Raw genomic sequence first — 26806 nt, forward strand, 5'->3', positions numbered from 1 at the left:
ACCATTGAAATATTCACTCATTTGCCTCCAAGTCAAAGTTTAATTATTTTAAATTGCAATTTCGTCAAATATAGCACAGTAGTATTTTCAGTTCATAACTTGTCTTCGGCACTTCGTTCAGTCACTTTGCCTTGTTTTGAGAATAAAGAAATCCAGGCCCGAAAAGCTTTCGCTCCCTGCAGAATTTAATACCTCTAATTTTATCATCTTCGCAGTCGGAGTATATGTCTTTTAATTCAATTTCAGGCAAAATGCACTTAAACAACCTTCGCCTGAAGAGCGCTGAAATTTAAGTAATGCAACTCGGCGAAAACAACAAGAGAAGTTCGGCGACTGAAAATAGTCGCTCCTGAGACGTGAGAACGTATCCTTTTTTTCACGTGGCCCTCAGAAAGCATGAAGTTATACGGGTAGCAGAGCTCATCAAAACAACCCCTTGCGTCAGCGCGACGAAATGAGATGAGATCGAGAGCGGGAAGAGAATGATGCTTTTTATCCTTGATAAAATTAGACCGTTTAAAGAACGGACAGAAACTAATTTAAATCAAGGATGAAAATCCCCTTCCTTGATTAACTCCTCAGTGAAATGCGATGGCAACTTTTCTAGGCAAGGAGCGGAGGAAGGAAAGCATAAAAATCAAAAGTTTCCAGCGTCCGGAAGAGGAGTGAAGAGCTATTCTGCCACATCGAGGTATTTCCTGGGCGGAAGCGCCCCGTTTTTTCTTCAAAATAAAGCGAATAGCTCACGGGCAACGCAAATAATGGACTGTTTTTGTTTCGGTGTCAGTCTCACGATAGATTGCTCACAACAAAATAAGAGAGTGCGGGTGAGATGAAGCGCAAGCTTCCAGTGGCGTTTTTTCACTGAAAATTGGATGGGTTAAAGCAGAATAATCTTACTGCACTCCGTGGTGTGTAATCTCCTCACATTTGAAATTTTTGGCAAGACACTAAGCAACAAAATGCTTTGAAATTTCCTTTGATTATGAAAAGGATACTTACACTGGAAAAATTAAATTGCTGATTCAACAATTCAGTTGCTATAAAAAGTGCGACTGCAATGTTTCAATGTAGATTTTACAATAAAAAAATGCTACTTTAACTATCTCCGTGGTTAAATTAGCTTACAATAGTGGTTAAAGTAGCATTTTTTTGTTGTAAAATCTACGTTGAAACATTGCTGTCACTTTTATTATCGATTGAATTGTTAAAAAAGCAGTTTAATTTTTTCCGTGTACAAAATTTCAATGCAGAATATTACGTTATGGATAAGAAAAACACCACCAAAAATATGTCCCGGACTGAATATAACAAGGTGGTAAAAAGTGTTAGGTTCACTCTATTTTGCGGTGAGAGCAAGGCTAAAAAGTTAACAAATGTTTGGCCTTGCTATCCCCGCAAAACAGTGTGGACCCACTACTTTAACACCTTGTTTAATATTACTACGTTTCATGTAAAAAAAAAAAAAAAAAAAAAAAAAAAAAAAAAAAAAAAAAAAAATTATAAAACGTGAGAGAAGATTGTGCAACACGTGACGTGGCTCGGCTGATTTTGTATAAATCTGTAAAAAACACAAATCACAAAAAAATAAATCGCATAAATAAATGTGTTTGTTGTGTGTATGCTGTGTTCATAAATCACATATATCCTATCATCTGCTTAATTTTATTATTTTTCCTAGTTATTTTAAGTGTATTACTAGTTTCAACTACAGTTATGATAATCAAAATTAAGATCACTGGAGTTCATTTTTCTGAAAGTGAAAAGCACACTAGAGTTAGAGTAGAGTTAGAGGTATTTACACGAAAAAGTACACCTCCTCTCCTATTTTTTAACCTTTTTCGGTAAATATCACCGGCTTTCCTCCTCCAAACGCTGACTAAACTCGTTTTTATGATATGTTTCAAAAAATTGCGGCAGCAAATCTCAAGAGATCCTCTTTTGAGAAAATTGCAACAATGGCCTTTAAGCTGTGCGCACGACAAAACGTAAAGCTTCCATTCTCTCTTTTGACAGATGTTGGCCGGTAAATTTCCTTTAAGGACTCGCCGACGTATTTAATGGCCCCGAGGATTTTCCAAACTCCATAATTGCGTCATTTCAGAAACTATTATAACTATTCCAGCGTCGCCGTCTGCGTGATTCATTATAACCGCCGGCATAAATATGCATAATAACTCCGCGTTTTAATCCTTGTCAGCTGCAACGGAGGGAGAGCTCTTTTAACTCTTCGACGGCCGTAACTTGTGGCAAAATGTTTCGATGGTTTTGATCAGATTCAAAATGAGAACTGTACTAAATTTTATTAAATTCCTAAATTTTACCGTATAGTGATGGATTACAAGAAATTCCTGGTTCACTGAGGAAAAAGGGACTTGAATTTGCCGTCGAGAAGATTTCCACTTGAATCAAGAATAAAATAGTTAAAATTACTAAATTTTACCGTATAGTGATGGATTACAAGAAGTTCCTGGTTCACTGAGGAAAAAGGGACTTGAATTTGCCGTCGAGAAGATTTCCTCTTGAATCAAGAATAAAATCGTTAAAATTACTAAATTTTACCGTATAGTGATGGATTACGAGAAATTCCTGGTTCACTGAGGAAAAAGGGACTTGAATTTGCCGTCGAGCAGATCTCCTCTTGAATCAAGAATAACATCGTTAAAATTACTAAATTTTACCGTATAGTGATGTATTACGAGAAATTCCTGGTTCACTGAGGAAAAAGGGACTTGAATTTGCCGTCGAGAAGATCTCCTCTTGAATCCAGAAGAAAATCATTTAGAATATCTTTTTTCTTGATTCAAGAAGCAATTCGTCGCTCCTCTGACATAAAGGTGTATCTGCATATTCACATGCGCCTTGAAAATCATAAAGTTGTACGGGGAACAGGGCTCATGTGGAAATTAAGATATGCCTTTAGGCCAGAGCCGCAGCGAAGTATGACATTAGATGAATGAAGAATCCTTCCTTGCAAATTCTTCATCAAAATAAATAATCGAATAAAGGGGGATCATGCACCTCTTTTCGTATGGTAATTAAAATTCCGTTGAGGAAAATATTCACTAGAGAGTTACTTCAGGAAAAGTTGAATTTCCTGATATTGATTCGAAAGAATTGGGACTGTCCAAAAAATATTCCTCGAATAAATATATACAGCGGCGAAATCTTGTTCAATCTGCACGGAAAATTTTCTGCAGTGAAGGCCTTCTTTTCTGTCCGAGCTGCTGATGTGACAACGGGCTCTGTTGAGGGAATAATGAGGAAGCAGGTTGACCAGCGAGCGGCAACAGGTCATAAGTTCACTGGGAGAGCACTCACCTGTTGAGGTCAGCCTGGCAGCCACCCAAGAGCTCGAGTGAAACGCATGGCGGCAGGTTGCCACAAAGAAATAAAACAGTTTATGCATCCGCCATTTTCAAACAGGTCCATAACTTTGATCAAAACTAGATTCTAACATCCAGTTTTAATGGACGATGCCTTAAAGAAGGAACTCCATGAGAGGGTATTTGGATCCAGTAAATGAAAATTAGGTACTTCGCACTTCTAATAACAAGGCAGCGGAACTACTGAAGCCAACTATTGGAAAGTTGGGAAATGAAAAAAATGAATAAAAAACCAAAAATTTACCCGCTATATGTTTCCGAAATAGTACAACATGACTTTCATTGAGTCTTCCAAATAATAGTGTTAAAAATTGTGGTTCTTGTAAAGATTTTTTGCGACAATGCGGTGGAATAAATCGTAATTTAACACTTAATTTTGTACTTGTAAGTACTCTAAAGTGATATAGCAGCGTTGTTATTGGAGGAACACAGTCAGATGAATACTTTATGATACATAAATCTGTGATCCCCCTGAGTGCGGTGTTGATAGAAATGTATTTCAATCGAATAACATTCGGTTCATAGCTCAATTTGGAGGTATTAAATATAACCAATAATAAATTGCGATATATCGTCGAAAAATTCTTACTTTCGATAACTATTTCCAACTATTATTACATCCATTTTTTCAACGATACTGCACTTTATTGCTACCAAATTTCTAAACTCCGCTGCATGGGTCGAATTTGGCCGGCGAGGGCATTCCGACGGAAAATTGTCCAATTAGTTTCGAAACTGCTGGAAGTATGTTCAACAGTATGCGACCGCATGTATGTGCTCCCACTAAACCCGTGAAATTGTCAGATTTTGAGTTGGTCCTTGAACGCCGGTTTGGTCGATCATTGAAAAACATGAAATCTATCGAAAGTCTGGCTTCGCTGGGCGAGGGTGCAGCGCCAACGCATATCTGGGTGCTGGGGAGGGCGGGCCTGTGACATTAATTTCACACGGACTGAAATTCCGCGAACAAACACCCAACTGACACGGAACGAAAACAGCCAACAGCGACGCGCAAGGGGAAAATTGTCACCAGTTCCGGGGCTTGAATCCGATGCGATGCACTGGCCTGGCGTGTTTTGCGATAAATCGACTAATCTGCCTTCTAAACGTATGGAGAAGGATCGATAGACAGGGTGTTCGCAACGAACACTTTAATAATCGATTCCTTTCCATGGCTTCAAATGGGAAAATATCGATAATCGATCATTCACGCCTCGCCAAAGATGCGATGACTCCTAATACTATAACATGGATCCTCGTGTTCCAGCTCCGCGTGTCGCTAACACTTTGATATATTCTAGATTTTACCGATAGACTGATTCATGGGCTACTCTAGTCAATATATGGAGCTGTTCGATGCAGGATGGCATGGAAATAAAAAATAACTTATGAGAGATGGAAAATGAAACGCTGGGTGCAGAAAGGGCATTTCTTAGTTGCAGTATCTCAAAATGTTCGCTGACGTTTCATCCGTTTGAATTAAAGCAAAGGTATGTAATTTCTTGTAACTTTTACCGAATATGCTTTATGATTTTACGGTGCTGAAAACGTGAAAATCAAGAAATTCATCGAATAGTTTACTTCCTAAAATAAAAATTAGCTTTGGAAATTCTGAAATACCGCGACTAAGAAATGCTCTTTCTGCACTGAACGCCACGAACGTCCATGAAATATTATGTGAGGCTAGGAGTTATGAGAAAAAATATGAGACATTCACTTCAGGGGCAGGATATGCAACCCACAATCAGAAACACCAGACGATTCTAGTTGTTTGCATCTAATCCTCAATTTATATCTTTGTCATTCATTTGAGAATTGAAAAATTACTGATCGATACGATTAAAATTATGCTCTCACATTTCAATGAAAATAAGAAATCATTCTTTAAATAGGGGACTTTATTTTGCAATCTGAAATTTCACGATTTTAAATTTCAGGAATTTTCGCCACCCTGTTTTGACTGTATTGCTGTAAACAGATACATGACCTTATATAGTGTTTATATGTGAGGGTGGTCGCATGTTCGTGTTTGCAGGGTCATACATTTTTTTATGACTTATTAATGACATATTCATAAAAAACTAACAGAATACATACTAAACATCGTTCATCATATTTCCCTCCATAACAATAATCCAAGTGTTTCAAGTTCTCTCAGAATACATTGTGAACCGTTTGTTTTTGCACCAGAAGAGAGAGGAAAGTTATAAGTTGAACAAATTGTTTTGGAGTGCTCAACATGTTAGATTAGAACTTAACATTACGAAGTTTTTACGACTACATTTCCTTCTCTGAGAAAGGTCGCATTAATGTCTTTCATGTCTAATCTCTTTGACCCGCATGGCGTCAAGAGTTTTCTTTCCTCATTTTTCAAGCGACATGACTTCGGTTCAATTTAAACTCTTTGGTAATTTTTTCTGCGGAAATTGACTGGCACGATTATGTAATCTAATTGTGCAATATTACAAGGCAATTCCTGTCTAAAATTTTGCTGATTTTTGCGAGTGATTAATGGGAAGATTAGTGAAACATACAGTTAGGAGTGATAATCTATTTCACATTAAAAACACAATTCGCGAGTGGTTATTTTGCAACGCTGTCATCGACCGAGTTTATAATAAAAACGCACCAAGTCGTATCAACTTTCCATCGAAAATAAGAGGCCTGAAGTTTTATTCCTCCATGATTATCAATGTTGCGGACATATTTTGAAGATCATTTCCGCGTTCAAAACTTCAAAATATCATTTCTCGATTTTGAATTGTTGAAAGGATGTTCAACTAATTGAACTCATTCTCGGTGTTAGTATCAAGATCGTTGTCGGTGGTAAGCATTGAGTAAAAGTTATTGGACATTTCACTGCGGTGGTCATTAAAAACACGAAGATTACAACGAAAATCACTCCTCAGTGGACATCACGCTGTTCAAAGATGCGTAATACAAACATTTCAACTCCTGGGCCGCTCAAATTGCATCCATCGAGTTGAAGGCGAACATGATTTCTAACTCCAGTTTCGAGTTATTCAGGTGTAACCACGAGAGCGCTGCTCAATAGAGACTTCGCAGGTGTCTGGAATTTGATGAATTTCGTGTTTAAGTGGAAACTACTGAGTGAACTGAACCCGAGAATACCCTTGGTTCATGAATTGAACAATTATTGGAGGAAATACGACAAAATGACCTAATCTGCTAAAATATATGTGTTTAAATTGGAAATGCCGCCAGATGACGTCACTAGGCGATGCATTTTGTCACTTTTAAATCTATTTTTATACTATTTCTCATATCGGAAAGAAATTATAAAAAATACTGTGAAAACAGCTTTTTAAGCACTTCCAGATTAAGCAATAAAATTCTGCATGCAAATTCTCCATTCTAACTTTTGCAACAAACAACTTGATGAAAATGCTTGTAGGTGAAAAATAAAATACATGAAAAGGGTCGTAGGTGAGTATCCGCGGATTAAAAAGTCATGGCTGAAAACGTATGAGTGAATGGTCCCTTAGGTGGAAAGACTGTGGATGAGTAGTTCTGGCACCTGATAGAATACAAATTCCCATCAGCAACGTGACCAAAATCTCAGTTCCTTCACTACAATCCCTGATCCTATGTACAACCTCATGCATGTCATAATTTTGCAATCTCGGACCCGCGAGACATGGCTGACTTCGGAGTGCCCGTTTTCCTAGCAACAGGGCCGACTTCCCGGCCACTGTGCGTGGCGACAGGCAACAAACCCACATAACAGGCACCTCAAAGCATACAGCGTTAATGATATTCAGCGGTCATTAGCGGGATACCGGACGATCAAAGCGCGGGGCGCTGGGTGGTGCTTTCGCATGACTCCGCGATTTTTGACCCCTGACCAACCGCTCCCCTCCCCCCCCCCCCCCTCGCCCTGTCCGCGATGTACGCGGGGGAGGGACTTAGTCAGGGTTTTAATAGAATCATAGACGCGTCGTTAAATGCCAAGGGGCTATGTACTCGTGCATCTCTGAGTTGTCACGTAGGCCGACACGTCATGCCCCAGCTGAGGAGTATGCTGTTGTGCTGATACAAAACGTTGTGCAAATATCCACACGTCGCCATAGTTCTACAGTTAGAAACCGAATTCGCCCCACAGAATTAATGCATAAACTTGAATTTGTTTTAGAGAATTACACTCTCAGTTAAATCTAGTATAGATACAATTTTTTAAGAGCAGCCCGAGACAATGATAACAGTGGAATAAAAAGGCTAAAATACACAATTAATAAAAAACGAGACGTTTCGACTCAAAACTGCATCATTTTAAGTTCTTTCTGAATATTTCATGAGAAATATTGGAGCTCCCCAATACTTCTGTCCTAAACTTGCGATGCGTACTTTGTCGCGTTACCATCCTGACGGACAAGTAGACAAGGTCTGAACTAGAAGTAAACTTCGCACGTTTTCTCTTCAAAATATTACATAGAATCCGTTTTACACATCGGAAAGTTCGCAAATTAAAGCCTTAACGAGATATTTACAGTCTAGTTAGCACAAAAAAAAGTTCAAATGGAAATTGGATTATAAAAATGATGTTACATGTATTTTTACCATTAAACCAATGTTAATTAAAAACACGTATATTTTGTTCAGGAGTTGATTTCCAGACTTCCCGTTGTGAGATTCGTTTTTCCTGTGAACTTTTATAGAGAAGACATCGACGGCGTAAGTCCGCAATCACATATCTTGTTTGCGGTGTCTTGAAATCTCCGCCTCTGCGTTATTTTTTTTAAAGGAGAACAAATTGACATCATTCCTTGAAGGTTACGCAGAATTTTCTTCTAACAGTGCTAGAGAAAAGTCACAGCAGTTTTAAAGAATTGCCGTTGAATAGTTTACCGTTTAAAAAATAAAGAATGACAGGAAGTCTGCGACGTCGCGAAGCGAGTTATGTGATTGCCGACTTATGCCGTCGCCATGTTACATAATGCTTTAATTGAATCAGCGAGAACAAAAACACACCAACTCGAAAATATGAAAATAATCCAAACACACGCAAAACTGCACAGTTGTTGAAGAAGTTAGCACTAGATAAATAGTTTTGGTGCCGAAAGACGAGTACTTAAGGACACTTTAAAGGTCCAAGTTGGAACAGATGCGTTAACTTCAATGACCTTTATGAAAACTGACTCTCTTTAATGAAAATTAAGCATTTTTGAGTTACCTACTTGGTGTGTTTTCGTTCTCACTGATTCAATTTATACCTAGTCTAGAGTCCCATTCAAGCTTAAAACTTTGCGGAATCTAAGAGAAAAAAAAACCGCTGAGATATTTGCATGAAAAATGAATTAAAACTTACAAAGCTGAGCCCAGTCCAACTGAGCTGCGTTCAAAAACTACTTTTCCGCTTAAGTATTCAGATCGAGGGCTATGAACGATCATTTTCTACCTCTAAAAAAACCCTGGCTATGCTCTTTGCAGCAATCACTCCCGATAAATCATCTACATAAAAATACACGAATAAAAATATACGTATTTCGTCGATTCTTTGGCATAAAGACTTGTCTCAATTTCCACATGGGCCCTGGTCTCCGTAAAAGCGTACGCTTTCCAGGTTTCGTAGGGAAATAGAGATACGCCCTTGCGGCAGAGGGGCGACGATGTGCGGGTCAAAAGTGCTTACCTTTTTCATGAAAGACATTACGTTGGTCGGAATCATGGTTGGGGACAGACGGAGGACGGGAGACGGAAGAAAAGCGGGTCACTAACGCGATCTAGAATTTGAAGCGACGAACTACGGCTAGGGGAATTATCTCTCGGCGGATTTACATTTTTATAACGGCGATTCACTCCGCGTTCATCTCAGGACTTGCAGGAGAATTATGAGCGGAGGTCCCGGGAACCTCCGTCGGGAACGCTTCGATTCACTGGAGCACATTTTCACACCGGGAGAACAGTCGGTTCCGATCCGAGGGAGGGGGACATTGTCGATGGTCTAGGTGAGTTCCGAATGCGCGGGAAACCGATCCGACCGCGAGAGGTGTCGTTCTTGGAGATGGCCCCGACAATCTGTGAACAGAAAAGGAAATAAATGCATTATAAAACTGACAGTTCTGTATTAACACCTTACTCATTCAAGTTTTCCAAAAGTTAAGATCAGCCAAACTTGAACAGGAAAAAGACCTATCTTAACCGCTAATCCAAAAATTAATACAAATCTTTAAAATTATTTAAAATGTCACAAGAATTTTTTAACGTCAATTATTTCCAAGGGAACTCCATGGAAACATGACAAATTGACATTAAAACTCTCAAATCACGTATCTCGTTTTCCGATGTTTCAGAAGCTCCGCTCCCTTTTGATTTTTTTTAAGGAGAACAGGCCAACATTATTCTTCGAAGTTTTCACAGAATTTTCTTGTCTCAAAAGACAGCAGAGGTAAAGTTTGATGTTAAATGGAGCAACTTTTATGTAAAGAGAGTCCATATTTCGACAGTAATAAGAATTAGCGGGCTGATTATTGACATTGATAGACAAAGCCATAGATAAGGAAGACAATGGGGACACCCTATTGATGGGAGCAAGTATGGTTGCAGTGGACAAAGGAAGTAAGTAGTAGACTAACTAAAGGTATCTCACGAGAGACTCAGAAAGTTAGTCCATCATTTTCCCCCTTAGTCCATAGCAACCACCCGTTTCAACCGATTGGAGCGCTCCATTTTTCTGTCATCTCCTTTCTCTATAGCTTTGTCTATTAATTTCAATAATCAGCCCACAGGGGGCGATTTGGTTTTTTTACTTTAAACTACTGGAATGAAGTTACGGCAATCTCGCTTCGGACGACAGCATACTGCTCCACGTTGATCATAATCTGCGCTGACATCGTCTAAACTTGTTGTTGACACAATACAAGTTCCAATGATGCCACTGTAACGATTTCGTGTTGAAAATTCACGTCTACGCGTAGAATCAAGCCCCCAAGCAGTCGCAAAAATCTCCGGGACACTTTATCAGTGCGATCGTGATGATCCAAATTGGGGCAGTTGGCCCATCTCCTTAGGAGCCTTGGCGTTGGCCGCGGCTAAAACTTAGCCACCAAATTTTGTCTATTATCTTTATTATTAAATGCCCGCGTCGGAAAAACTACCGACTTTCCACGCGCGTCTGGCTACTGAGTGCAGCGGGTCGGGGCCTTGGACTCTGTTTAATCCGTGACGCATAAGTAAGCAGCTAATTATGGATTCACTAACGGCGGACGGGCAGCGAACACTGAGACGGGACATGCCAAGGGACCTTACGAGAGCAGGGCCACGGTGACGCCAACCCCCGCCCCTTGCCCCCCCCCCCCCTCCCCGGCCCTGACGATGCGACAAATCCTCGACCTTCCTCTGCCGCCGTCTTAATGGGAGCGGACTCTTTTAATAGTGACGTCATGACGACACTTCTTTCCTCGGCCAAGTTTTTTTCGGGTTTAGAAAAAGATAACAGCTGTCGCTCTCACCACGGAAAAAAAGTGAGGGGATATCTCCTAAAAGTGTGATACCACCCCAATTTTTTGATGAGATACATGTTTCCAATTAATTCTGGTAGTGCCCACTGCAAAATTTGGGTTAGTAAACTCATTCATTGATGTGTTACCACTATTAATTTAGGTACTACCACTATTAATTAGAAACGTTCATATCATCCAACAACCTCGTGCTCTTTTTTTCTAACTTCGAAGGGCGGGAAATAGAGCAATTTTCATCAAATTTCATTGCAGATATGAATTCCTCATGCGATTCTACGTGTGTGTAAAGACGCAAATATATAAAAAACAAAAGTAAAAAAAAAATCTAGGAAAATACATTTTTATTTTACCGAATTTTACCGAGAGATAGACGAGAGATGTACAGAGGCGTAAAATGAGAGTGATGAGATGGATAACCGTCAAAAGGAACCCAAGGTCACTAGGAACTTTCCCGCTCCCGCAGTAGTCGACAAGTCCATTTTCTCAAAACTTCACTGTAGAACTCACTACGATCTTCGGGAGCGCGGCAGCATTGCGAGTGAATAGGCGTCTGCAAGCAACTTATCGAACGCGGCAGTAAGTGTTGGTTGCGTCAAAAATATTGAAGGCGTTTTTCGTTGCTTAAAGGAGTTCGGAGGAAAATCATCACCTCCCGTTTGTTCTGAACGTGTTTATCGTTCGATTAGTGCTGGCTCCATTTTCAGTCAACGCTTAGACTCGTCTAATGATGACTGATAGATCAAAGATTTGAGCGGTTGGTTTCGAAATCCTATCCTAATTTCCAGAGACGCGTCTTGCAAAATGATTACCCCGACATACATCAGTCATCACTAGGTGATTTTTTTTTTTTTTTTTTTTTTTTTTTTTTTTTTTTTTTTTTTTTTTTTTTTTTTTTTTTTTTTTTTTTTTTTTTAATGTCTTGTGTAATAAAGTGTTTATAACTATCGTGAGGCGTGAAATAACGGTGATCTTCGAATTTAACCTTTGCGACATCCGATTATATTGCTTAGATTGCTGGCGTAAGATCTCTAAAATACGCTGTCTCAGATAGCACGCCACGCGGCGCGAGGGAACGTTTTCCCCAACAGGTGGGTCCAAGTTCACCTTAATTTACTTTGAAAGAAACCTACTCTGAAGAACACGCTTTGAGTTTCATCAGGACTTCACCCGCCATTTAGGGCTCTCACCGGAAACAGATTTGATAATATATGAAACACTGAGCAAATTAACGAGGCGAAATATTTAAAATCAGCTTATGAACGCACCGAGAATTTGATTCTTTGTTATTATTCTGAAGAAATGCTTGTAGGTAATTATTCTCAGAAACCCTTCTTTTGATCGCAAGCTTCTGCAAGAACAAAGAGAGACGTAAATATAAAGCTTCGAACACTCTCGGAATGAATTCTCTCCAAAGCTCATTAACTCTTCTTCCGAAAATTTCTCATTTTCTGATTCAGAGAATCAAATCGATCGTCACAAATTTTCCTAGGAATCTGAGTGCAACTTTGGGAGAACGCTTGTCGAAACATTTTGAAAGAAAGGGTGTAAGTTAAGGGCTTGGGAGGTTAGATTGACCCCTCCTCAATCCCCCACATTTGCTCAAAAGGGCACAACAGGAAATGTTTGAGCACTCATGCCATTTTTAATTGACGTTTTGTGTAACACTTCGTATCAAAAATGGCAACTGCTTTGTAATTCTCATTCTGAATTAAAAATGAGCCACCACTATGGCGTCTACAAACTCAGTGGAGGATAATCCCTCCTTTTTCTGGTTTTCCAAAATAAAAAGAATAAAACTCCGTGACAATTTTTCAAAAAGTTCCCTGCTTTTCTCTTGATTCCCCAGACATGATGAAATTAGCTGACGATTTTGGGGTTTTTCTTACGTCAGACGTGCATACACCCTGATCAAGGGACAAGTTTTAATCTCAGAAAAAGACGAAGGGAACATAATTTTTATTAAAAAAATGCATACCCTCTCTTTTTTAGAAAGACAATTTGAACTCAATTTAAAATCAAACGGCTGAAGTCATGAGAAGAGAGGGCCGCTGGAAAGGAGCTATAACAGAGAAAAAGTGACGGAAGGTTTTACAAAATTGAGGGTTAACTTTGAGCTTAGTACGATACACCCAGAGAAGAACTTTTAAGGGTACAATCATGCTCATCCTCCTCTTACAACGTTTATGTGTGTCGCTTGTCGATGAAAAACCCCCTCCTGACTTATAATCCACGATCTCAAAACTCACATAAGTGGAGCAGGTTGCAATTACCATCCCCCGCTTCACTGACGTTGCTGAAAAGAGGGATGTTATGACGTGAAAAGTCTTTTCAGCGATGAATTTAGAAACACGCAAACCGCAAGAAGAGGGATGGATCTCAGCTTGGAGAAAGGTTAGACGGCAATTACCTTACTCCCGCCAAAAATCGTACCGCGTTTGGCTAAGGGTAGACGAGAGGGGCAAGCTATGGGAGTGCGGAGTGTAGTAAGTTCATGACAGTGTTGCCAACCTGTGAGAAATTGGGTACGTAGGTACGTTGCTCACTTTCAAGAGGCTTCATTTGATGGTCCTTGAACGGGAACCGTCAAAACCAAAACCACAAAACAAATAAATAAATAATAAAAAATAAAGTATGGCTTTCCTTGGGGGGGTTTCGACGTCCCTCAACTAAATAAATAAAATAATAAAAAATAGAGAAAAAAGTGTCAATCAGCGCGAACTGTTAAGCGCGTCAGCGACGTGCCCAGTCCGTGCCGTGAGCCAAGTTGAGAGTCAGCGCGAACTTTTCAGCGCACCTAACAAAAGATGTGCCAAGTTCGTGCCGGTAGCTGCTCAATTGACTCAGTGGAGTCAGGAGTCAGGGTAAGTGATGTAACACGGGGTAATGTTTCACACTTTAGATTTATTTGTCGAAGTGACGTACAAGGTGTACCCACTCTGCGGCAAATAAATAGGATTTGTCTACTGGACAGGCCAGGAGCCTCGAATTCAAGTGAAGCGCAGGGGGCTCTGAAAACGGGACTGAATCGCAGCGGCAAGAGCGGCCGCTGGGAAGACGGGGTCCTCCACTCGGCGGAGGATGCGCGCGCATCTGGGGCGCTGGAGTGGGGATGATGCTTCGAGGGGTGGCCCTGGCCAAGGAGCCGTCAGGAGACGGAGGGCAAGGGGGGTCTACATAGAAATAAGTCAATTAACACCGCAGAGTGGTGAACATACAAAAATGAAACTAGGTAAATGAATATCTTATGATTACTTAAAATGAACTTAAAATAACATAAGTATAGGTTGATTTCCAACAGTCCTGAATTTGAGAGCTGGTAAAAATAATTAAAAGTACCTTGCACTAAGTTTTTTCGTCTGTAATACTGACGGAGATATTGACTTAAAAAAAATACGTAATATATGAGAAAAAACGACTACGATGCAAAAGGGAACGGATCGTGTAGGTTTGTGGTATTGTTTATGATAGTTTAGTTAGTTAGTTGATTAATTACGGCGATCAACAACTAGGCTACTTAAGTAGGAGACCAGGAAGTTACCTTAAATCTTGAGATTTCCTTGTTTCTTGTACAATCTTGGACAATCTCCTGTTTTCAATGTTTAACCGATTTATCGATGAATAAAAACCATACTTGTGACCATAATTTAAGGTTTTGAAAGACTCCGGCTATAATTAATGTTCCTTGAAGTCTGATCTAGTTGAAATCTATCATTCGGATCCAGAATTTATTGCTCCAGGCGAAGGATCCATCCTAAGAATGGCTTTTCTAATAGATCGTATTCAATACTGGTTGAATAAATCGATTTGTTCATAACAATAACGCATAAACTCTAACCCAAATTTTAAGATTTAAGTTAGAAAAGCTGAAAAAGTGGACATTCCAACACCTTCACTTTTCATTGCCATGGAGTACTCATAAGAATTAAAAACCAATAAAAATATAAACAAGTTGGTTTTTGCAATCGCTAGCGATAGCAATATTCGTCATGGGAACTTTTGCTTCTGGGATATGAAAATTTTAAGGTACAGTTCGTTTGTAGTATCTTCAGAATTGAAGGGGCTATGTAATTTTGTGTCGACATCTCTTTTTTAACATTTTTAATTTTTTTTTCTTTGCATACAAGAAAGCTGTTATTTACCAATTATTTATTTTCGTTGGATTATGTATGGTTTTTGGAAGTTAACGCATTTAACTTTCAGTTTCGTTTTTTCGGCGTAAAGTATGATATTTTTACTCTACGCATATGCCCGAATACGCATCATAACGACGGTGAAACTACCAAACCACGTATCTCGTTTGCGGTGTTTAAAAATCTCCGCTCACATTTTATTTTTTTGAAGTAGACCAAATCAATATCATTCCTTGAAATTTTCACAGAATTTTCTCCGCACGAAGAGGAGAAATCACGGAAATTTTCAAGACTGGACGTTAAGTAGCTTTTCATTTAAAAAATAAAGTATGACAGGAAGTCTGCGACGTCGCAAACCGAGATACGTGGTTGGTAGTTTCACCGTCGATAAGTGACCTATGTGCTTCCTAAGTTGCCATTTTTTTCATTCAAATAGATGTAACCGAAATGTTAGATGTGTACTACCTATACTACTTTCATGTCATTGCTTTATTTATTTATTTACTTTTTGCGTAGGTATAAATTGTTATTTTTTGCTGAATTTTGGAGAAAATATTGCTTTAAGAACGTAGAATGTAAATTAATTTTATTGAAAAAAGAAAATACCATCATTAATTTGGGCGAACACAGAAAATATACATCAATATTTGGGTCAACATCTCCCTGATTATATAAAGGATGAATATATTAGTATTTCTGTATCAAAAAACTTAGCTTTTGTCTTCAGAGATACGATGATTCTAGTCCCAGTCAATTTGTTTTATTGAAAAAACAAAAAAACAAAAAATAAATAATAAAAAAAAAAAAACAACTGAAATGTTAGACATACTATTTTCATGTCTTTCTATTTGTATCAATAGGTACTTTTTGCTTAACTTACGAACGTTGAATGCAAATTAACTTTATTGAAAAAAGAAAATAACGTCATTAATTTGGGGGAACATGTGGCTGATTATATGAAGGAGGTATATTCCAGTATTTTTGTTTAACATATTAACTCACGAGAAAATGTTCGTACATTTATCATCTACTATTAATTATTTTTTGATGATTAGTCTAAAATATTCAATACAACCATTAAAAATTAACTCTCATCGCCGGGTATCGAACTCCCGATCACCTATTGCCCGCACCTTAACAAAAAAATGGGGCGCGTCAGTCAACTAGGCTACCACAGATCCACGGCAATCGGAGAAAAAATAGCATTTAAAAGACTCGGACGATGGGCGGGACTTATCACAAGAGTTGTCCTTGAGCGATTCGCGTCTTCGATATGAGAGAAACGAGCTAACAATAAGCGCCTTTCTCTGTGAGACATTGTTTGCCTATGCTATCATGTGTCTCGAGGTTCATCCCATTATGCATTCCGATCGCAGCAGTTGAGCTAAGGCAATATTTGCGTATCCATGAATTAAATCAATCAATCGAGCTCTGATTTTGACTTCTTTATCCGTAACGAGTCCTCCAGAACAATTTTCCACCTTGTACAATGGTTATTATTTCATACTTCTATTTTTCAAATTTGAGGTGGGATAATGGCGGCTTCTCAAGAACACCGAGGTAGGCGATCTTTTGCACCAACGAACAGAAAACTGATGGCGAAAAATAACCAATCAGAACCTCCCAAAAAAAGGATTTGCCTAAAAACGGAACTTCGTGGTTCTGCGCAGATTTACTAGTCAGACACGACATCTCAAAGTGGAAAAAAACTCGCTGAAAGCGAATTTTAGCAATCAACACAACTTGACGTAGAGACATGATTGGCTAAAAAATACAACGGTTTTTGAAACATCGGAAAATCAACCAAAAATCGGAGACTGGGCGAAACGCTCAAGGTCGCAGAGGTATAGGGAATCCCACAGCGAAAGCAACGTGTTCGCGCCCAAGATCTGGGCCCGATCAGATTCAAGGTAGACTCGGCAACCGGCCCGTGCCCGATCGGATTTAGAGTAGATGTGGCAACCGCCCGCGCCCGGCTCTGCCGCTGCGCCGTACCTGTCACGACCTGTCACCACCCGCGTGCGCAGGCCGCCGCATGACGTCACTCACACACTGCAAATACACGCACTACCACACACGCACGGGCATTATAAATACGCGCTCCGCGCTCCTCGATCATTCATTCCGCAACCAGCAGCCGAACGGATCAGTTGTCATCTTTCGCTTGGAAAATTGGTAAGCCATTTTCACTCTTCCTCTCCGCTTTCTCCGCAGTGCTTCACAGCGGCCATCCCAACGGAGCTTCTCCGCGGGATTCTCTCTCCTCTTTCACTGCAGTGTATCACTGCGGGTAGCCCTTTGGAGTCATCTCCGTGGGACCTTCTCCAGCGCACTAGCGCAAAGCTTGTTAGATCGCCGCGGTGTTCTCACTGAGGCGTTTCTCGGCGGACTTCGCCGAGCTCTCTCTTGGCTCATCCCTCACCGGGCTTCACTCGGTGAGGACCTGGTAGGTCCCCACGGCTAGGGTCTTCGCGGCGCTTCGCCGCGTGTTAGGTATCCCTCTCGCTGCGCTGTACGCGGCGGCCCAGTATGCTTTTCGCGGTGCTGTCCACCGCGGTCTAGGATCTTCGCGGCGCTTCGCCGCGTGTTAGGTATCCCTCTCGCTGCGCTGTACGCGGCGGTCCGGTATGCTTTTCGCGGTGCTGTCCACCGCGGTCTAGGATCTTCGCGGCGCTTCGCCGCGTGTTAGGTATCCCCCTCGCTGCGCTGTACGCGGCGGTCCAGTATGCTTTTCGCGGTGCTGTCCACCGCGGTCTAGGCCCCTCGCGGCGCTTCGCTGCGTGCTAGGTACCTCCCTCGCTGCGCTGTACGCGGCGGTCCAGTGCGCTCCTTGCGGTGCTGTCCACCGCGGTCTAGGGCCTTCGCGGCGCTTCGCTGCGCGTTAGGCGTCCCTCTCGCTGCGCTGTACGCGGCGGCTCAGATTACCTCTCGCGGTGCTGTCCACCGCGGTTTAGGGTTCTCGCGGCGTATCGTCGCGTGTCAGGCATTCCCCTCGCCTTCTCATAGCGCATCGCGCTTTACGCGCCTTCACTCAACGGTGTACGTGCCGCTCACGTACTGGTCCCTCACCCAACACAACGGAACGATTCTAATATCATGGGGAACTCCGTTCCCATGACAAAACCCGTTACCACACAATTTCAATTGACTTTTGAGGCTATGTCTACACATTGAACCAATCGATATAGATATAATCACAGCAATAGAATGCCTGTTGATGCAGCGTCACCTTCCGGCCAAAGTATCACAAGCGCCATGCGTCGTTCAAAAATTTCTGCTACCATTTTATTTTTTTACAAAGAAATTGTTCAACGAAGCGGTCCGAAAATTTCACTGAATTTTCCTTGTGCTCCCGATAAAATGCAGTGAAATTTTCAAACAGATTCAACCAACAATTTATCAGTAGAAAAATAAAATGGCGGCGGAAATTTTTAAACGTCGCATGGCGCTTGCGATGCTTTCTCTGGAAGGTGACGACTTGCACAAGAAGTATTCAAAATTCAAGATTTTGTACACATTTTGAACAACAGTTAACAATATTACGTTTCAATTTTTGAAATATATGTTTAGAAATTTTCAAACAGACTACACCAACAATTGATCTTAAAAAAAAAAATAAAAAAAAAAAAAAAAAAAAAAAAAAAAAGTCGGCGGAAATTTTTAAACGTCGCGCGGCACTTGTGATACTTCGCCCGGAAGGTGACGACATATCAGGATGCAAAAGAAACACCGCAGAATCCGTCAACAATCGGCAACATTGTTGTAGGGGTTTCTTCAAAAACCCATAAACATGGAAGTTTACGAGCGCAGGGACTTATTATTAAGGCACAGCAGATCCGCGTTACCAAATCTCGTGTGAAAATTCGCCTGTTCGGTTCGAGATTCGCCTCGATGGAAAATTAAGAAATCCCGCACGATCGACTGCGCCGAACGGGTAGGAATTGCGGAGGGGGAGGTGGGGGTTGGGTAGAGGGGGAGGGGGGAGGTAGCAAACTTTTTAAAGCGTAACTCACAACCTACTTTGACCAGCCAACTTCCCGCCGCGAGTTTGGGCTCGCTTTCGTTATTGATACAGCGCGACGGTTTCTTTAATCAACGCACAAACAGAGTTACAGGCCACACACTGCAAAAGTTCACTTGATGGTGACTGCCTCGCGGATTTGCCAAATTTAGCGGATTTCGCCGGGATTTCGGCTCGAGAAAAATACAATGGGAGCTCGTTGACTGAAACGACGCGTCGGACAATTGAAGGGGACGGAATCAAAATGGCACTACGGCTTTTTTGGACGAAACTCGGATGACAGGACCACTAAATAGTGATCTTCGAGCCGCATACCAGTTAGACTTCATTTTGCAATTAGAAACTACAATTTCTGGCTCATCCGTAGAAATACTTCTGTGCATAGGGAAACTAATGGTGCATACGTTGTTTCTACATTGAGCCAGAAATTGTGGTCCCAAATTGCAAAATGTAGTCCAATTAATAGACAGAAATTGGGGAAAAGAAATTTTGAGGGTCTAAGGGTAAATTTACCCCCGAAAATTTTGAAAATGTTCACAAAATAAGCCACAACTGAAAAATGATTCACTCGAAGTTATTTAAAATGAATTATAGAATTTTTTCCTTCCTCAATAACCGTAATTCCAAAAATAATCTCTTAACTTAGTTAATGAAAGTATTAGAATCACAGATGGTGTTTATGATGGTATTCGGTTTTAGGACATTCCGTCAACGAATTTTTGTCCACGCGCATCTGTTTTGTCCAGTGCATAGTTTATGTCCCCGCGTAAATTAAGCAAAAAAGACTTGGTCCAAGCGTTATATTTTAGTCCGTATGTAAAATTATATTGAAATGAGAAAATTGAGAGAAGGAGGCGTAACTATGGTAAGTCATTTTATAAATGAAATGTTACTTTTTTCTTTTGATTAATCTCGTCAAATTGTCATTGGTGAATACTGAATATTTTGTTTTATTTCTATCCTTAAAATTTTCGATAAAAAATATTCCTTACTATACCTTCTTTTGTAATGAAAATATTACTTCATTTTAAAAACATTCACATTTTTAAAACGTGGCAAATATTTATAACACCTTTTCCAAAAGATGACATTAATATAAATCTCAATGAGCCGTAGGCGAGTTGAAAGAAACTACACAAAAATGAATAAAAGAGGGGAAAAAGTTTTGTTGAAAGAAACTGCACAAAAATGATTAAAAGAGGGAAACAAGTTGGTTTTTGCAATCGCTAGCGATAGCAATATTCGTCATGGGAACTTTTGCTTCTGGGATATGAAAATTTTAAGGTACAGTTCGTTTGTAATATCTTCAGAATTGAAGGGGCTATGTAAGAGGGTTATTCAAAATCGGCGATTTTACCCAACGCTTGGATTTTGCCCGGAGTTGGATATGTTGTTCCCTATCACAAGACACGCCTTTTTCCGGCATTGGCAAGTTCACCCGAAATTTTTCCCGCGCGCTACAGCGTTGCCAAGTTGAAAACAGGCACATTCCGTAAGTGGCATTAAAATTGAGCTATGAAGTTGCGGTTTTTAACGAAAATTCTCTAAAAATTACGCACTTTTAGGATATGACCATGTTTTTAATGTCGCATTAATTTTAACATGCATTATTGCCAAATTTCCGATTTTTAAATTCGACAAATGCTACATATTCGCAAATACCCAAAAAAGCTATCTTCAAATTTGAATAAAAAGTTGTCTAATCGATAGTTCGTTCGATTTCGCATCCATCGATATATTATAGCTCGCTGGGAAACTTTTGGTTCGCGAGATATCATCATTTTTGTGAACAGCTTTATGGAGCGACGACGCTTTTTGAGTCCGGGCGGATAGAAATTTTAGCCTCCAAAAACACCGGGTAGCATTAATTCCATGGTTTCCTATGTAATTTTTGGCGCTGAATCCGAATTTGACCATTTCATAAAAAAATTGTCACCAAGATGTTGCCAAATTTGGCAAAAATTGCTTAAAATCGGCCTTTTTGGCGGATTGTAGCCTGTGACTTGCCAGGAGTTGATCAGACGACAAAATTGGTTATTTCCACAGTTAAAACTCGTTAAACTATCTACAAGCTGAGTCAAATTCTTTCTGCTCACGGTAAAATTAAACGCGCGACAAGCAGCAAACTGAAAAAAAGACACCAAAATTGGCGCTTTTTTGCGGTTTTTGTCGTAAGTTTCTTGTTTTCCGATTAAGAGAAAATTAGAAAAATCCTAATTACGCGCCGAGTGTAACGACAAACTATTGTATTGTTACATATATAGATAAAGAGCCGCTTTAACAGCGGTCTCTCGGGCCCCGCGACGCCTAACCGCCATAGTCCCTTGTCCACCCACAGGTCCTCAGTAATTTAGAGCGCCCTTGTTCCTTTTTAAGCCCCTTATTGTCCTTTCCTGGGCGTCTTCTTCAGTTTGGTGTCGTTACTTTTTTCTATTAAACTCCATTATCTCAGAATTATAAAATAAAATTGTATTCTAAATATAGGGTAATGAATAATAACGGTCAAATACCGCCAAAATTCAACGATTTGTACGTAATTTTGGCAATATTGCAATGCGTCTTGTCTTGTTTTAATGAAGTCTGTCTGAGGAGTACATTTTATTCATTAATTTTTAACAGAAAATTTTCCATTATTGTTTCAAAATGTGGTTTATTGACACGATTCGATAAAACTCACTATTTTATGAATTTTTCCTCTCTGAACTAAATACCCTAGTTATTAGTATATATCTAAGTTGAAAATTAAATTATTCTACAGAAGTGTATTATTTTGCAAGAGAGATACATTTATAAAATTTAAAAATAAGAGGTGAACAAAGAATATAGGACAATAATATCGAAAAAACCAGCGAAAATTAAAGTATTTTGTTTAAGCGTGGCAACATTGGAATATGTTCGATCTTATTTTATTGTTCAATTTTATTAAATTCTGCTCATGTTGTTCATTAGTATAGTCAAGAAACATTCTCTTAATCGGAAAACAAGAAACTTACGACAAAAACCGCAAAAAGCGCCAATTTTGGTGTCTTTTTTTCAGTTTGCTGCTTGTCGCGCGTTTAATTTTACCGTGAGCAGAAAGAATTTGACTCAGCTTGTAGATAGTTTAACGAGTTTTAACTGTGGAAATAACCAATTTTGTCGTCTGATCAACTCCTGGCAAGTCACAGGCTACAATCCGCCAAAAAGGCCGATTTTAAGCAATTTTTGCCAAATTTGGCAACATCTTGGTGACAATTTTTTTATGAAATGGTCAAATTCGGATTCAGCGCCAAAAATTACATAGGAAACCATGGAATTAATGCTACCCGGTGTTTTTGGAGGCTAAAATTTCTATCCGCCCGGACTCAAAAAGCGTCGTCGCTCCATAAAGCTGTTCACAAAAATGATGATATCTCGCGAACCAAAAGTTTCCCAGCGAGCTATAATATATCGATGGATGCGAAATCGAACGAACTATCGATTAGACAACTTTTTATTCAAATTTGAAGATAGCTTTTTTGGGTATTTGCGAATATGTAGCATTTGTCGAATTTAAAAAATCGGAAATTTGGCAATAATGCATGTTAAAATTAATGCGACATTAAAAACATGGTCATATCCTAAAAGTGCGTAATTTTTAGAGAATTTTCGTTAAAACCGCAACTTCATAGCTCAATTTTAATGCCACTTACGGAATGTGCCTGTTTTCAACTTGGCAACGCTGTAGCGCGCGGGAAAAATTTCGGGTGAACTTGCCAATGCCGGAAAAAGGCGTGTCTTGTGATAGGGAACAACATATCCAACTCCGGGCAAAATCCAAGCGTTGGGTAAAATCGCCGATTTTGAATAACCCTCTTTGTGTCGACATCTCTTTTTTAACATTTTTAATTTTTTTCTTTGCATACAAGAAAGCTGTTATTTACCAATTATTTATTTTCGTTGGATTATGTATTGTTTTTGGAAGTTAACGCATTTAACTTTCAGTTTCGTTTTTTCGGCGTAAAGTATGATATTTTTACTCTACGCATATGCCCGAATACGCATCATAACGACGGTGAAACTACCAAACCACGTATCTCGTTTGCGGTGTTTAAAAATCTCCGCTCACATTTTATTTTTTTGAAGTAGACCAAATCAATATCATTCCTTGAAATTTTCACAGAATTTTCTCCGCACGAAGAGGAGAAATCACGGAAATTTTCAAGACTGGACGTTAAGTAGCTTTTCATTTAAAAAATAAAGTATGACAGGAAGTCTGCGACGTCGCAAACCGAGATACGTGGTTTGGTAGTTTCACCGTCGATAAGTGACCTATGTGCTTCCTAAGTTGCCATTTTTTTCATTCAAATAGATGTAACCGAAATGTTAGATGTGTACTACCTATACTACTTTCATGTCATTGCTTTATTTATTTATTTACTTTTTGCGTAGGTATAAATTGTTATTTTTTGCTGAATTTTGGAGAAAATATTGCTTTAAGAACGTAGAATGTAAATTAATTTTATTGAAAAAAGAAAATACCATCATTAATTTGGGCGAACACAGAAAATATACATCAATATTTGGGTCAACATCTCCCTGATTATATAAAGGATGAATATATTAGTATTTCTGTATCAAAAAACTTAGCTTTTGTCTTCAGAGATACGATGATTCTAGTCCCAGTCAATTTGTTTTATTGAAAAAACAAAAAAACAAAAAATAAATAATAAAAAAAAAAAAAAAACAACTGAAATGTTAGACATACTATTTTCATGTCTTTCTATTTGTATCAATAGGTACTTTTTGCTTAACTTACGAACGTTGAATGCAAATTAACTTTATTGAAAAAAGAAAATAACGTCATTAATTTGGGGGAACATGTGGCTGATTATATGAAGGAGGTATATTCCAGTATTTTTGTTTAACATATTAACTCACGAGAAAATGTTCGTACATTTATCATCTACTATTAATTATTTTTTGTTGATTAGTCTAAAACATTCAATACAACCATTAAAAAGTAGTTCCCATCGTCGGGTACCGAACTCACGATCGCCGGGTGCCCGCATCTACTCACAAATACGAGGCGGTTTAGTCAACTAGGCTATGACGGATCCACGTGAGCGGGAGTAAAAATAGCATTTAAAAGACTCGGGCAATGGGCGGGATTTATCACAAGAGACCTTGACTGCTTTTGGAATATGAAGCGCATTGCTGTAGGAGCCATGGTTCGCACTGTTTTAATGCGTCTTGAGGTTCATCCCAGCACGCATTCCGATCGCGGCAGTTGAGCTAAGGCAATATTTGCGTATCCATGAATTAAATCAATCAATCGAGCTCTGATTTTGACTTCTTTATCCGTAACGAGTCCTCCAGAACAATTTTCCACCTTGTACGATGGTTATTATTTCTTTACTTCTATTTTTCAAATTTGAGGTGGGATAATGGCGGCTTCTCAAGAACACCGAGGTAGGCGATCTTTTGCACCAACGAACAGAAAACTGATGGCGAAAAATAACCAATCAGAACCTCCCAAAAAAAGGATTTGCCTAAAAACGGAACTTCGTGGTTCTGCGCAGATTTACCAGTCAGACACGACATCTCAAAGTGGAAAAAAACTCGCTGAAAGCGAATTTTAGCAATCAACACAACTTGACGTAGAGACATGATTGGCTAAAAAATACAACGGTTTTTGATACATCGGAAAATCAACCAAAAATCGGAGACTGGGCGAAACGCTCAAGATCGCAGAGGTATTGGGAATCCCATAGCGAAAGCAACGGAACGATTCTAATATCATGGGGAACTCCGTTCCCATGACAAAAACAAGAAGCACGCAATCCTTCATTTTGACTCATTTGAACATCGATCTTTTAGAGTCAGATAGTCCAATTTTGAGCGTTTGGGTGCGCGTGAACCACGCTGTAGCACAGTGAAAGCACAAAATGTAAAAGAAAAATGTAAATTGCTTTAGAAATCATTAAATTAGACGCGGAACCATCTTAATATTTGCAAAACACACATTATATTTTCCTTCAATACATACATTTTTTTCATCACTTTGAATGAGAATAATCCTTGTATAAAGTGTGCAAAGATTTCAAAATCATGAAGTGAAAAACGCTAACTCCACGAGTTTAAATATAAAATCCTAACACAGAGCGGAGCGGTGTGCTGCCGGCGCGAAACGTCTGCAAACCTAACAGGGATACTTCACGCATTGCGCAATGCGTGAAGTATCCCTGTTAGGTTTGTAGGCGCCAGCACGTCGCAGCGTGCCACGGCGCCGCAAGCAACTATTTCACATCAGAGTTATTGCACAGTGTCATACGAAATTGAAGGCGCTCCAATATTATTAAGAATGACAGGCATCCTTTAAGAGTACGAAGCTTTCCTCGCAAGATGAATCAAGATACTACGGCACAAAATGAGAACGGTAGTCCAAAAACTCATTAAGCCCTAGCATTCGTATTTAAAAAAGTTTAGCATTAAAGAAAAGAGTGGCTCGATTTAGGCAGAGACATTCTTGAGTATGCCGTCAAGAAAATTTTATTTTGAATCAAGAATAAATAATCTGAATTAAAGCGGGTTTCTGCTTGAAGTAAGTGACTTTTCTTTTCATATAAGCCACATTTTTTCTTTGAACAAACATTATTTTCCTTCTTGATTCATAGGAAAACTTCTCGGCGGTTTCGAGTATATCTCTGCCTGAATCAAGTAACTTTTTCCTCTAATGAAGTTCAAAAATCATGCTAAACGTTATTGAATACGGATACTAGGACTTATAATTAGTGTTTCAACTACCCCTAGTAAGAAAAGAGTAAGAAAAGAGACAGGAAAAAGAGATCAAGAAATAAAAATTTCACTGAATTTCATTGGCAGCACAAAGAAAATTCATTGAAATTTTCGGACAGCTTTGTTGAACAATCTCTCTGTCAAAAAAGAAAATGACGGCAGCGAACTTCGCAAGGCGCTTGTGATACTTTGGCCGGAAGGTGACAAAATATGCACCTCAGCATGGCACGGCGATAACGGGGATACGTAATAAGCGATGAACAGGTGCGCGCGAATCTCTCTCGCAACAATTGAAAATCCCGCCAACCAAATTCCTTCAAGTGACAATAAATTTATCTCCGTTGAATCATCACCCGAAATAATCCCGTGGATACTTCCGAAGGGAGTCCCTCGGTTGGACATAATTCCGGTACGGGGAGCCCTCCGAGATAGGTTCGAGGTAGGAATTGTCTCTCTCACGTTTTCATTTTCATTCGGATTCAAAACGCTCCTCGGACGAGATATCTTGAGCGGAGTGCTCTTGTCTAAATGAGTCTTTTACGGCTATTGACTCTCCTTCAATACTTGAGGCCACGACGCGACGAGGACGACTCAAGACCGTTTCCAAAAATAATCAAGTTTGCAGTGATGGACTCCCGTGGGATACGAATTACGTTCCCGCCACCTCTGCCATGTTACCAAAGAGATCAGGAATTCTAGGAATGAAGTTTTGAAAAATAGAGCCAAATCATTTTAAGCGGAGAATTGCATTGAACATCCTCCAATTTACGTATTTTGTAAAAAATCATCCCGGACGACTCTTGAAAATTGATCAAGTCATTCAGAATGAGCAGACTTCAACTTTATTCATAGAAAACGTCGTTCCCGGAATGAATGAACACAACTCCATTCCGAGGTCGTAAAAAGCGACTCGAACAATTCAATGGACCACAAGACAAAGTACGAATTTCAGCATGCTGATACATGTTTCTTCACCAAAATTTCACGTAAAACAAAATGCGCACAACGAAAATTACCGAAATGAACTCCTTCCGA

General features: G+C 39.6%; 1 protein-coding gene across 1 annotated transcript in view; it reads right to left on the reverse strand.

Annotated features, from left to right (window-relative positions):
* Fife (regulating synaptic membrane exocytosis protein fife) overlaps positions 1–26806 on the reverse strand; it is a 362382-nt gene that overhangs the window by 157419 nt on the left and 178157 nt on the right. Inside the window, exon 4 of the mRNA XM_019046280.2 lies at positions 9037–9422. Within this exon, the coding sequence (XP_018901825.2) occupies positions 9037–9072 (36 nt within the window). The 5' untranslated portion in view covers positions 9073–9422. The remainder of the gene's footprint in view (positions 1–9036; positions 9423–26806) is intronic.

Source organism: Bemisia tabaci, chromosome 4, assembly GCF_918797505.1.
Source record: "Bemisia tabaci chromosome 4, PGI_BMITA_v3".
Classification (NCBI taxonomy): domain Eukaryota; kingdom Metazoa; phylum Arthropoda; class Insecta; order Hemiptera; family Aleyrodidae; genus Bemisia; species Bemisia tabaci.